Consider the following 14,533-nt stretch of genomic DNA (forward strand, 5'->3'; position numbering starts at 1 on the left):
TATCTCAAAAATGTCATCTATTTTTAAAGAATGTCTGTTTTTGACAGTACTGATTATTTGAAACTAAAAGAAAAGCAAAAATGCCCACATAAAATACTGCAAGTATCATCATCTGCATTTAATAAAGCTCAGGAGAAAATATTGATAAAAAATGTTTTAGCATTTTCCAGAATTTATTACAAAATACCCTGTTTACTCTAGAGCTCTCCACAGCATATTTTTCTACACAAAATAATTCTTTGTTTGACTCCAGTGTATCTTGCAAAATTCAGAGCCCTAAATGAGAAATTTAGAAAGTGTATTCAACGTGTTTTCTGTGATTTTCTCTTTTCTCCTTTCCCACTATCTAAAAAGTGTATTACCCATCTAAAATTATTATTACACTATTTAGAAACTCTATGAACACAAAAATTATGTTTTTGAAAGTACTGAGTTTATTTTAAAACATTGCATCAAGTTTAAATTTCAGTAAACAAAGCCATGTCTTCATTATATGTTGATTTTGGCAAAGAGCACAGACTTGCATACATCAAATGATATGATAAAGTAATTTAAAGTAAAATGTGTCTGCTTTCAGTAATGTGGAACCAAAGTACAATAGTAGTGTGGAACTAAAGCACAATATACATGTCTTTTGGCTGATGTAGGCCATAATGTTTCTTGTCTTCTAAGAAATTTTCAAAATTAATATTTAAAAAATTGATCCTTTTGTCTGATACTTATGGTATTCACTGGAATAAAGGCATAGAAAAGATTCTCTGCTTAGATTAATGCACTCATACAATAAGCTGAAACAAAAATGTCAAGAGATCGTGGCATTCATGATCATAAGTTGCTTTAAAAGGGGAAAGATTTCCAATCTATTTTAAAAGTTAATTAAAAGTCTGAGTTCTTTGGAAAAGGATGCCATTTTAAACTTATTTGCCATCCCACTTCCATAACATACATATGCATATTTCTTCAGGGCAAGCAGCTTAGCAACATAATTGCATGAAAGTAAAGCAAGAAACTTTGTGGTTAAGCAAGAAACTTTTCAACTGAATACATCTTTTTGTGTGTGTGTGGGAGGTCATCTGTTCTGGTCACTGAAATATGCAATGAAAGGCTACATTTAGAAGCCTAGAAAACCTGTGATTCAGTACATAGAACTCTTTTAAACTTTTAACTACAAAGGAATGTGAATGTTATAAATACCACAGGAAATTACAATGTATGACATATCATAAACATTATCTGCAACTACGTTTTAGTCACAATAATTTCACATTAAAAAGGTACAGACTTTTGTTCACTAAAATTAATGAGGCAATTTGGGAACAAGAGACAAATTCTCACTCGCCTTTTAAAATTATTCAATTTAGAGATACAGATATAATTAAACTGCAATAATAATACCGAAAAAGGGAACAGGTACTTGCTTTTTAAAATCACTGAAGTACATAAAATGCCTTAGCAGACAACAATAGTATTCCATGACACCTACTTAAAATTTCATGTTCATTTCCTACTTTCCTCATCACAATGTTAACATTTTAATTATGTACTCATTTTAACTGTTTGCATGTGAAAGTACAAACTAATCAATTATTTTAACATTAAGCCTATTTCTTTTGAAGCCATGATAATTTTGATATTTTATAAAAAGCAATGGAGACTCCTTTTTTAGGATGCTTAAGGCAGAATATTTAAGATTCATGCTTGCTGCTTTGCCTGAGCTTCTGCTTCCTGAAATGAAAAAAAAAAAAAAAAAAAAGAACAGATTTAAATATCATAAAACAGACATCCATGTGTATTTTTAGTAAACTATATTATCTCAAATCACTAAGAATATTCAAAATCAGAAAAATAGCCCCCAGAAAAAGATGGCTTAAAAATTCTTAATAGAAAAAACTGTAATATAGAAACTTCTGCCTAGAAACAGATGTAATAGAGAACTGTCTACAATTCCATAAAAGCGAGTGATTTACACTTGTGTCAATTATAGTTACCATTTTATTTAAAAGTAGCTAATTTCCTTTTTGAGTAATTTTTCACAAAAATTCAGTGTTCAAAAACATTGTCATCTACAGTTTCCAGTCTGCTGAGTTTTGTTAAATTAAGGCTTAAGTTACTTAGGAAATGTGTTATTTGCTAAAATGCTGTTTTTAAATTTCATAGCAGTTCCTGTGGACAGTGAGTACTTCTACCATAGGAACTCTGATCTATAGGTGTGCTCTGGCACTTAAGATAGTACTCGACACAAAATACAATTCAAGGAAAAATATATGGAAATAAAGATGGGTGGCATGAGTGAATTTGGTGAAAGAAACCTCAGATTTGAATTGTAGAAATCATATATACTAGAAAATCAGCACCTAAACACCTGTCTGTAATAGACTATCAGGAGGAGTGGAAGCAATTGAATATTCCAAAATAAGCCTCTGATGCTAACACCAGAAGAAAGGAAAAATAAAAGGTGCTACATTTTTACCCCCCTACCAAAAAAAAAGAAGTAAAAATGATAGAAGGAAACCAGAATACAGTGTAATTCATTCTTAATATATCCTTAACAAAACAGATGTAATACACTATTGACTCACCTTCCCTAAGCTCTTTTGAAATTTCTAAGGTAGTGTTTGGCTGTCAAAATGAGTATGTCTTAGACCCACGTTATGTATTTTGTTTCATTTTATTAAACAAGCTTCTAAATATTTCCTCACACAGCACAATGAATTTTATACCAAAACCCTTCAATGGCCTAGCATATATAGGTGGGGAAGCAAAGGTATAAAAATGTGATTATGTGACTAATGTAATGTCCTTCTTCTTACGATCACCTAATACCTGAGTAACTAGTATTTTGGAGACAGCCTAGTTCCCTAAAGTCACACTTACCAGTCTTTACTGTAATTTGTCACAAACTGTGTAGCTTTCAGTTATCCTTTATAATGGAATAAATTACTAGCACAAAAATCCAAAAAAAAGACAATTAAAAATTCTTTGTAATTTGTCTTTGAGAACACACACTATTTAATATACTGTATGTAAATATATACTATACTTATATTTACTCATAAGTATATTATATTATATATACTTAAATATACATACTATATTATATATACTTAAATATAACCTGTAATTATAGTATATTAAATACACTATACTTATATTTAAATATAAAATAACTATATATTAAAATTGTTTACTTTTTAAGATATATTTTATTCTTAAAATATGTAAATTGTGCTAAAAGCTTTATTATTATGTAAAAGTAAGTGTCTAGTATTTATAGAATCACGAGTTATTTAATCAACCAGAGAGCTTTAGAAATAGGAATATGATGTGTTCTTTACCTCTACTCCCACTATAAACATCATTCTATAAATGCATTGGTTTTGAGTCATATAATCCTGGGCTCAAATTCCATATCTGCTACTCAATTATTATGTAGTCTTGGTCAAATTACTTAAATTATCTGAGTATCAGTTTCCTTCTCTGTAAAATGGAATTGAGGATACCTAGCTCTTAAGGGTGGAATAAAGATAAAATGAGGTGAATGTGAAATGTGTAGCTCAGTGCTTGGTTCATTGCAGATATCCGTATTTTTTTCCTACCTTTCTTCTTTCCACTTTCTGGATTAAGTGGAAAGTAACAAGACCAACACCACAGCTAAATGTTATTAACATACAGTTTCCCTTGGAGATGTAGTAAAACGGAATAGATTTAGTAGAAATGGGAATGTTTTAAATCTCACAGTAGAGGCAGATTTTCATGGCTTCTCCCTAGAGTCAGGTGGTTCAAAGTCAATGAGAATACTTCTTTAACCAGCATGTTTTGGTCCTTCAACATGTTAGTGAACATGGCTTTTCCACATCACTGGATTTTTATATTTTAGCAAAAATATATCAGTTATTTTATTCCATATAAAAACTATCAACTCTACTGAAATGTAAGAAATGCTAGTGCTAAGAAATTAGAGTTTGTATTAATAAAATAGTAAATAGCAAAAAAAAGTAAATAGTAAATATCTTTATACACTATGTTGAAATGCATCCAATATTCAAAAGAATAAAAAAAAATAATTTTCTTAAATAGGATTCCTTGCTTTATGGAACTATTTGCTACTGGGTACGTTTAAATAACAAGTTTTCCAGTGCACTGGCTTTTAATAATTTTTAAATATAAAGAGAATGTATTTTAATTATTTGGAAAAGAAAGGGAAAAATAGGCATATTATTAGTTATGATTCTAATCTCTTTTGCCCTATAAATATATTTTAAATGTAATTAGAATGTTACTTATACAATAAAAAGAATTCTGTAGCTCACTATAATGTATCTTTTCAGAAACTATCATTTTTTAACGACAACATGAGTTTATTAAGTGGATAAACCATTTTTGTTGATCCTATTTTTAGATATTTAACTTGTTTACAAATTTTTTAAGATATAAATAACATTTTTATTTTTTTATTCATAAAGCCTTTTCCATGTATAAAATTATTTCAATAGGCTTTAATACCCAGCAAAATTACTGGATGAAGAATTGTAAACATTTTTTAGGTCCCTAATATATATATTTGCCATTTTGGTTTTCAAACAGTAGTACCAATTTATACCATCATCAGTAATATTTGAGAGAATATGTTTCAATGCACCCTTCTCAGCATTGAACATTGTCACTCTTTTATATGTGTTAACTTCACAGATGAGTACTGTATCTACTTTTATCATATTTCTTTTATTATGACTGCACTTTTCCAATGCGGGTTACTTAGCTGTATCTCTTATTTTCTATACTTTCTTTTCAGCCAGTTCTTTCTGGAAGACTTATTGTCTTGTTAAATTAAAGGGGAAAACTCAGTGCACCAGCCCGAAGCATCCAGTATCATGCATCGAACCTGGACTGGCAACTCATTTCATACATGCACTGGGACGACCCAGAGGGATGGAATGGGGAGGGAGGAGGGAGGAGGGTTCAGGATGGGGAACACATGTATACCTGTGGTGGATTCATTTTGATATTTGGCAAAACTAATACAATTATGTAAAGTTTAAAAATAAAATAAAATTAAATTAAAAAAAATAAAGGGGAAAACTCTTCTGATATAAAATTTATCACTTTTAATCTTGAGAAAACCTATTAAATACTAACATTTAAAGTCTCCCTATTACCAATCTACCCTCAACTCCACTGTCAATTCTGGACAGCTTTTTGTTATCCCAATCTATCAGCTCCCTCTAGTTCAATCCTTGATAATATCCGCTGTTCATTTACTCTATTCCTACTTCTAGGGTTAAACAAGGATGGAAAAAACACTATAAATAAGTTGACTGGCTTCATAATGGGCTCATCAGTTCTAACTTCATCTGGGCCTTTCATCTTGCTAAGCCATCATTCCATCCATGGTTTTAGCCTATTCTTTAGCTTATTATTATTATTTTCAACAAGTGAATACTTTCAATTCTCAATGAATTTCCCATCCTTCATAGCAGATGATTTTTCTTCCTACCTCATACTAAAGATAAAACATTTTCAAATATGAACTTCCCTAAACTCCCTTGCACATTAAAACTTCTATTTTCATCTTTCTTTCCTCATTCTTTCCAGTCTCAGAAGAAAACTGCATACCCTTTCCTTTCCAAGACTAACCCCTCCCTTGGATCACTCACTTTTCTGTTTCCTCCATGACTTTTGCTTTATTTCCCAATCACCCAGGTTAAAAGCCTTAGAGATTGCTTCAATCCTTCCCAATTCTTTTCATACATAAGAATCTAGTAAACTGCCAAATTCTATCACAAGTGATTTTTCTGTGCCTCTTAAATCCATCTTTTCTTTTCCATAGATGCTGTCCCACTTTAGGTATTCTCTTCTGGACTCTTAACGTACCCTCTAATGGGTCAGCCCAATTCTAATATCTTATTTATTCAATGTTTCACAATCCACAGAGCTGCCAAATTTATTTTCTTAACACAAAGATCAAATCACATCTTAAAATACAGATATAATCACCTCATTGCCTTCCCTCATTCCACACCACGGTTTTTACATGCCTAGAAGATGAAGTTGAAAGTATTTAGCATAGCATTCATAATCTGGTCCCAACCTTCCTAGCCAATCTCACCTCCTATTGCATCTTATTTTATTTAATATGTCCTATTAATGCTGGACTGGAAGAAACACAAGCTGGAATCAAGATTGCCGGGAGAAATATAAGTAACCTCAGATATACAGATGACACCACCCTTATGGCAGAAAGTGAAGAGGAACTAAAAAGCCTCTTGATGAAAGTGAAAGTGGAGAGTGAAAAAGCTGGCTTAAAGCCGAACATTCAGAAAATGAAGATCATGGCATCTGGTCCCATCACTTCATGGGAAATAGATGGGGAAACAGTGGAAACAGTGTCAGACTTTATTTTTTTGGGCTCCAAAATCACTGCTGATGGTGACTGCAGCCATGAAATTAAAAGACGCTTACTCCTTGGAAGGAAAGTTATGACCAACCTAGACAGCATTTTCAAAAGCAGAGACATTACTTTGCCAACAAAGGTCTGTCTAGTCAAGGCTATGGTTTTTCCTGTGGTCATATATGGATGTGAGAGTTGGACTGTGAAGAAGGCTGAGCTCCAAAGAATTGATGCTTTTGAACTGTGGTGTTGGAGAAGACTCTTGCGAGTCCCTTGGACTGCAAGGAGATTAAACCAGTCCATTCTGAAGGAGATCAGCTCTGGGATATCTTTGGAAGGAATGATGCTAAAGCTGAAACTCCAGTACTTTGGCCACCTCATGCAAAGAGTTGACTCACTGGAAAAGACTGTGATGCTGGGGGGGATTGGGGGCAGGAGGAGAAGGGGACGACAGAGGATGAGATGGCTGGATGGCATCACTGAGTCGATGGACGTGAGTCTGGGTGAACTCCGGGAGTTGGTGATGGACAGGGAGGCCTGGCGTGCTGCGATTCATGGGGTCACAAAGAGCTGGACACGACTGAGCGACTGAACTGCACTGAACTGATACTAGGTTCATGCTACACCACACTGCTGCTCCCCAAATATACCATCAGGTGCAGCTATATCCAACTGCAGTGGTTCCTGCTGCAACCTCTGTGAAAGACGCTTAGTGTTACTTCAGTATTTTGGAATCCCTAATAGCTCAAATGACAATTCCTCTGTGAAATCTTCCCCAAACTCCTTAATAGTAATTTATGATTATTTCTTCTGGATTCCTACTAAACTTTATTCATACCAGTCATATAGAATTTACCACAGTATATCATAATTATTTGTAGACATATTCATTGTATAATTATCTGCATACATGTCCCTCTCTAGGTTATAAACACTTTAAAGATAGAGATTATGCTGTATTCTCTGTATTTGCCCTACCATCAATATCAAGTCAATAATTGACACTCAGTAAATATTTACTGAATGAATAAATGAATGAATAACTTGCACTTTTCACTGAAAGTCATCAGTCATAGAAAATGGACTATCCTTCCTTTCATACTTTCTCTAATATATGCACTGAAATCAGAGACAATTTGGGTTTTACTAACTTGTTTAAGGGCTTCCCAAGGTGGCACTAGTGTTAAAGAACCCTCCTGCCAAGGCAAGAGATGTAAGAGATGCAGGTTCAATCACTGGGTTGGGAAGATCCCTTGGAAGACAGCATGGCAACCCACTCCAGTATTCCTGCCTGGAGAATCTCATGAGAAGAGGAGTCTGGCAGCCTACAGTCTATGCTTTGCTATGCTATGCTAAATCACTTCAGTCGTGTCCAACTCTGTGTGACCCCATAGACGGCAGCCCACCAGGCTCCCCTGTCCCAGGGATTCTCCAGGCAAGAACATTGGAGTGGGTTGCCATTTCCTTCTCCAATGCATGAAAGTGAAAAATGAAAGTGAAGTCACTCGGTCGTGTCTGACTCTTAGCGACCCCATGGACTGCAGCCTACCAGGCTCCACCATCCATGGGATTTTCCAGGCAAAAGTACTGGAGTGGGGTGCCATTGCCTTCTTCAGCCTGCAGTCTATAGGGTCACAAAAAAGTTGGACATGACTGAAGAGACTTAGCATGCACACAACTTGTTTAAAGAAAAATGCCCTACCTAAGATTTCCTACAATTTGAATTATATAAAGCCTAAAATAATACATTTTATCCATGGTAAAACAAAGTTTGGCAAGGGAACAGAATTTCGTAGTAACTCAAAAATGCCTGTAAATGGTCTCTAGTGAAAACATAGACAATAATACAGATAGAAAATTGGAGAAGGAGCTGGAGTTTGAAGAATCTGTTTAACATAAAATTAACTTCTAAGAGCAAAATGTAAAATGCCAGCAGGGGACACACATTTTTATTAAACTAGCCTTTGTGGAGAAGAAATATGGTAAAAAGCAAAGGCATATTTAAAGTCCATTGCTTTGAGACTTTTCTTCAAATTGGCAATTTAATTATCAACTTTTTTCTTTATATGGTCTCCCCTGGGAACTCTGCCATTCAAAAAATTTTGTCATTGGCAGGGGGAAATTTCCAAATTCAGCCAGCAATTTAGTGACCAGTTTTGAGACTCAGATGCTCTTAGTTAAAATTTGAATAGATGACTATGGCATTTGCTTTTACACAAAAACAATAGATACTGCCAAGAAGATTACTATGAACTAAGATGATTTCTGTCTATGTAGACCCATACATGACAACTGGGATAATGGAGTCTTTAAAATTTCCAACCACTTATTTGTGAATGGGTCAGTGAGAAATTTGCTTTCTTGGGCAGCTTGACAGGAAAGTCACTCTGCCTACCTCTTATCCACATACATAATGTATTTGATTATGCACATCTGTTTACCATGCTAGGGATTAAGTGCATGCAGAGCAGGGGCATTTCCTTTTAGCTATGCTGTACTGCCTCTGGCTTAATCTGAGTACTTAATAAAGGAAACTTTACTGATTGGAAAAAAACAAACAAACAAACAAACGAAAAACAACAATAAAGTGGCCTACAAAGAAAAGGAAAACTGAATCATACCTTTGAACCAGGTGGGGCTGTCAAACCTAAAAAGGCATACACTGCATTATTTTCTCTGGCTTCAAAGAAGGCATCATAATCCTTGATAAAAAGAAGGCATGAAGAATTAGCAATATGCAACCTTTGTTGGTTGGAAGGAAAAGAGGAAATTAATTTAAAATGATCTGACTGCTTAACATCTTTGGGGGCAGACAGGTTAGTTAACTTCCATAATGCTAGAATTCTGTAAAGAGCAGTAAAGAGGCAAGGCTTATTGGACCCCAGTTAATGTGGGTTAAAAGATATGCTGTTCTGTGAGACCAGAAATTGGTCTCTTACTTCATAATGCATGGAACATAAGTCTGCCTCAGGGGAAGTAGCTTTCTTCACAGCCCAAAGTAGCCAACTATATGCCAGTAACAGGTTGCTTATTTTTGGTAGGAAACTGTTGTTCCAGTTCACCACTATTTCTCCTGCATTATTTATGCAAATAAAACAAAAATAAATAATTATAAAATAAATAAAATAATAAAAACTAACAATAATTTTAAAAGGTAGAGATGTCTTCAGAACTAATGGAAGACCAGATATTAGCTAGGCATGCCCATGGCCATAAGAATAATAAATCTGTGTTGTGTTTGGAGGAAGGGTATGAGATTTTCGTGAAATAAGACTGAAAGGGAAGTTCAGTTCAGTTCAGTGACTCAGTCGTATCCAACTCTTTGTGACCCCGTGAACCGTAGCATGTCAGGCCTCCCTGTCCATCACCAACTCCCGGAGTCCACCCAAACCCATGTCCACTGAGTTGGTGATGCCACCCAAACAACTCATTCTTTGTCATCCCCTTCTCCTCCTGCCCTCAATCTTTCCCAGAATCAGGGTCTTTTCAAATGAGTCAGTTCTTCACATCAGGTGGCCAAAGTATTGGAGTTTCAGCTTCAACATCAGTCCTACCAATGAACACCTAGGACTGATCTCCTTTAGGATGGACTGGTGGCATGTCCTTGCAGTCCAAGGAACTCTCAAGAGTCTTCTCCAACACCACAGTTCAAAAGCATCAATTCTTCGGTGCTCAGCTTTCTTTATAGTCCAATTCTCATATCCGTACATTACTACTGGAAAAACCATAGCCTTGACTAGATGGACCTTTGTTGGCAAAGTAATGTCTCTGCTTTTTAATGTGCTGTCTCGGTTGGTCATAACTTTCCTTGTTGACTTGTCATCAACAACCAAGATGGCATACTTGAAAACATCAATCACAAAGTAAAAATTACTTTTGTTTCCCTAATCCATACATAAGTTAAAAATTTAAAGAAAATTCATTAATGATACCAAAATAAAAGCTTTACTACTTTTAAGTAGAAAATAAGGTATTCCTCTTTTTAAACTAATTTCAAACTAAATAAGTAAAACAGCTCACCTCTTTACAGCAGCTTCTTCATGAACATACTAAAACAATATCATGCTCTGGTCTGTACTTACATATTCACCAATAACCTTTTGGTGAACGACTCATACATTTGCCTCCAAGTAGAAGGCAAATGGCACCCCACTCCAGTACTCTTGCCTGGAAAATCCCATGGATGGAGGAGCCTGGTGGGCTGCAGTCCATGGGGTCGCTAAGAGTCGGATACGACTGAGCGACTTCACTTTCACTTTTCACTTTCATGCATTGGAGAAGGAAATGGCAACCCACTCCAATGTTCTTGCCTGGAGAATCCCAGGGACAGGGGAGCCTGGTGGGCTGCTGTCTATGGGGTCACACAGAGTCAGACACGACTGAAGAGACTTAGCAGTAGCAGCAGCAGCAGCAGGCAAAATAGGGAAAGGAGTACATCAAGGCTGCATATTGTCACCCTGCTTATTTAACTTACATGCAGAGTACATCATGAGAAATGCTAGGCTAGATGAAGCACAAGCTGGAATCAAGATTGCTGGGAGAAATGTCAATAACCTCCGATATGCAAATGAAACTACCCTTATGGCAGAAAGTGAAGAACTAAAGAGCCTCTTGATGAAAGTGAAACAGGAGAGTGAAAAAGTTGTCTTAAAACTCAACATTCATAAAACTAAGATCATAGCATCCAATCCCATCACTTCATGGCAAATAGATGGGGAAACAGTGGAAACAGTGACAGACTTTTTTTTTTGGGGGGCGGGGCTCCAAAAATCACTGCAGATGGTGACTGCAGCCATGAAATTAAAAGACGCTTGCTCCTTGGAAGAAAAGTTATGACCAACCTAGACAGAATATTAAAAAGCAGAGACATTACTTTGCCAACAAAGGTCCATCTAGTCAAAGCTATAGTTTTTCCAGTAGTCATGTATGGATGTGAAAGGTGGACTATAATGAAAGATGAGCGCCAAATAATTGATGCTTTTGAACTGTGGTGTTGGAGAAGACTCTTGAGAATCCCTTGGACAGCAAGGAGATCCAACCATTCCATCCTAAAGGAAATCAGTCCTGAATATTCATTGAAAGGACGGATGCTGAAGCTGACACTCCAATACTTTGGCCACCTGATGCGAAGAAATGACTTATTTGAAAAGACCCTGATGCTGGGAAAGATTGAAGGCAGGAAGAGAAGGGGCTTACAGAGGATGAGACAGTATTACCAACTCAAGGGACATGAGTTTGAATAAATTCTGGGAGTTGGCAATGGACAGGTAGGCCTGGTATGCTGCAGTTCTTGGGGTTGCAAAGAGTCGGACATGACTGAGTGACTGAACTGAGAAGGCAAAACACCCCTAGGTGTCTAAGATGGATGCAAAGGATAAGCAGGAGAAATGACTGTATGGAGATTTGGGGTGGAAGTAAAAGAAAGAGAATGGGTTTGAGGCAATACATTTGAAAAAAAAAAAAAAAAAAAAAACAAGAATTTTAATTGGTTCCTTACCCCACGGTACTGGCTTTCATTGAAAATCTGAGGTGGTAGGGGGTATCCTGTGGCTGGTCGATTGTTTTCAGGTACATTTTCTCTCATCCACTTCCGATTTTCTTCATTGGCTGCAATATCTTTTTCTTCAAATCCAATTTTGTTAGCTTCTAAGAAACCAAGCACATCTTGCTGTTTTTTCTTAATCTAAGACCCAAAGGACAAGAAATTATATTGTTGAACAAACAACTTTTATTGTTTTTATTTTTCAAATTTAATAAAAGTGTGTTAATGAACTAGTAGAAATGAATTCATACATAGATCAAGATTTGTGGCTTTTCAGAACATATGTGGTTTTCCCTCTTTATTAATGTGTTCTCAGTTATGTCTCATAAGAGGATTGAAGAGCTTTCAGTTCACAGATCCTTTTATCAACCTGATTTTCTTTTTCCTCTGAAATTACCACATCTAATCATGTAGAATAAAAGCTAGCTGATGCATATCAATAATATAAAAAGCAATTAACTAAAAAGTATTTACAAACCTCTCTTAATTTTAGCCCTTGTTGGAAGTCATCCCATATGACCTGTCTAATTCCTGTCTTATAGATCAATGGAACAAAATAGAAAGCCCAGAGATAAATCCACGCACATATGGACACCTTATCTTCGACAAAGGAGGCAAGAATATACAATGGCTTAAAGACAATCTCTTTAACAAGTGGTGCTGGGAACTCTGCTCAACCACTTGCAAAAGAATGAAACTAGAACACTTTCTAACACCATACACAAAAATAAACTCAAAATGGATTAAAGATCTAAACGTAAGACCAGAAACTATAAAACTCCTAGAGGAGAACATAGGCAAAACACTCTCTGACATACATCACAGCAGGATCCTCTATGACCCACCTCCCAGAATATTGGAAATAAAAGCAAAAATAAACAAATGGGACCTAATTAACCTTAAAAGCTTCTGCACATCAAAGGAAACTATTAGCAAGGTGAAAAGACAGCCTTCAGAATGGGAGAAGATAATAGCAAATGAAGCAACTGACAAACAACTAATCTCGAGAATATACAAGCAACTCCTACAGCTCAACTCCAGAAAAATAAATGACCCAATCAAAAAATGGGCCAAAGAACTAAATAGACATTTCTCCAAAGAAGACATACAGATGGCTAACAAACACATGAAAAGATGCTCAACATCACTCATTATCAGAGAAATGCAAATCAAAACCACTATGAGGTACCATTTCACACCAGTCAGAATGGCTGCAATCCAAAAGTCTACAAGTAATAAATGCTGGAGAGGGTGTGGAGAAAAGGGAACCCTCTTACACTGTTGGTGGGAATGCAAACTAGTACAGCCACTATGGAGAACAGTGTGGAGATTCCTTAAAAAACTGGAAATAGACATGCCTTATGATCCAGCAATCCCACTGCTGGGCATACACACTGAGAAAACCAGAAGGGAAAGAGACACGTGTACCCCAATGTTCATCGCAGCACTGTTTATAATAGCCAGGACATGGAAGCAACCTAGATGTCCATCAGCAGATGAATGGATAAGAAAGCTGTGGTACATATACACAATGGAGTATTATTCAGCCATTAAAAAGAATACATTTGAATCAGTTCTAATGAGGTGGATGAAACTGGAGCCTATTATACAGAGTGAAGTAAGCCAGAAAGAAAAACACCAATACAGTATACTAACGCATATATATGGAATTTAGAAAGATGGTAACAATAACCCTATGTACGAGACAGCAAAAGAGACACCGATGTATAGAACAGTCTTATGGACTCTGTGGGAGAGGGAGAGGGTGGGAAGATTTGGGAGAATGGCATTGAAACATGTAAAATATCATGTATGAAATGAGTTGCCAGTCCAGGTTCGATGCACGATACTGGATGCTTGGGGCTGGTGCACTGGGACGACCCAGAGGGATGGAATGGGGAGGGAGGAGGGAGGAGGGTTCAGGATGGGGAACACATGTAAACCTGTGGCGGATTTATTTTGATATTTGGCAAATCTAATACAGTTATGTAAAGTTTAAAAATAAAAAAAAATAAAAAAAAAAAAAAAAGAAAGTGAAAAAAAAAAAAAAATAAGCATCACATAGCTAACAGAAATGAATCTTACCTTAAGAATGTTTCAAGCCTCTATGACTCAATTTTCATCATTTAGAATAGAAACTGAAGAAGATGTAAGAAGATCTAAGCCTGCTTTTATAAGTTTGAAATGTACCTGTACCATTCATTAGCCTTAACATGTAATACTAAGGAATCTTAGAGATAATACACTTATTTTGTCTCCTAATTGTTCCTGCTGCTGCTAAGTCACTTCAGTCGTGACTGACTCATAGATGGCAGCCCACCAGGCTCCCCCGTCCCTGGGATTCTCCAGACAAGAACACTGGAGTGGGTTGCCATTTCCTTCTCCAATGCATGAAAGTGAAAAAATAAAGTGAAGTCACTCAGCTGTGTCCGACTCCTAGCGACCCCATGGACTGCAGCCCACCAGGCCTCTCTGTCCATGGGATTTTCCAGGCAAGAGTACTAGAGTGGGTTGTCATTGCCTTCTCCGGCCCTAATCGTTCCTAGAAGGCTTTAAAATAATAAAATTAATATTTTTAGGTTTATTCCCTGATATGCATTTCT

General features: G+C 36.1%; 1 protein-coding gene across 4 annotated transcripts in view; it reads right to left on the reverse strand.

The window, feature by feature from the left end:
• Positions 1–411: 411 nt before the first annotated feature.
• The window catches only part of SH3BGRL (SH3 domain binding glutamate rich protein like), a 127,496-nt gene continuing 113,374 nt past the window's right edge, over positions 412–14,533 (reverse strand). For 2 of the 4 annotated variants that reach the window (XM_055563547.1, XM_055563550.1), the window contains 3 exons: positions 11,886–12,071; positions 9,010–9,090; positions 412–1,725 (listed from right to left, as the gene is read on the reverse strand). In XM_055563547.1, coding sequence (XP_055419522.1) covers positions 1,693–1,725; positions 9,010–9,090; positions 11,886–12,071 — 300 coding nt within the window. In that variant the 3' untranslated portion in view covers positions 412–1,692. Of the gene's footprint in view, positions 1,726–5,993; positions 6,036–9,009; positions 9,091–11,885; positions 12,072–14,533 lie in introns of those variants that run through there. The other 2 variants (XM_055563548.1, XM_055563549.1) reach the window with 2 other exon arrangements.

Source organism: Bubalus kerabau, chromosome X (assembly GCF_029407905.1).
Source record: "Bubalus kerabau isolate K-KA32 ecotype Philippines breed swamp buffalo chromosome X, PCC_UOA_SB_1v2, whole genome shotgun sequence".
Lineage (NCBI taxonomy): Eukaryota > Metazoa > Chordata > Mammalia > Artiodactyla > Bovidae > Bubalus > Bubalus kerabau.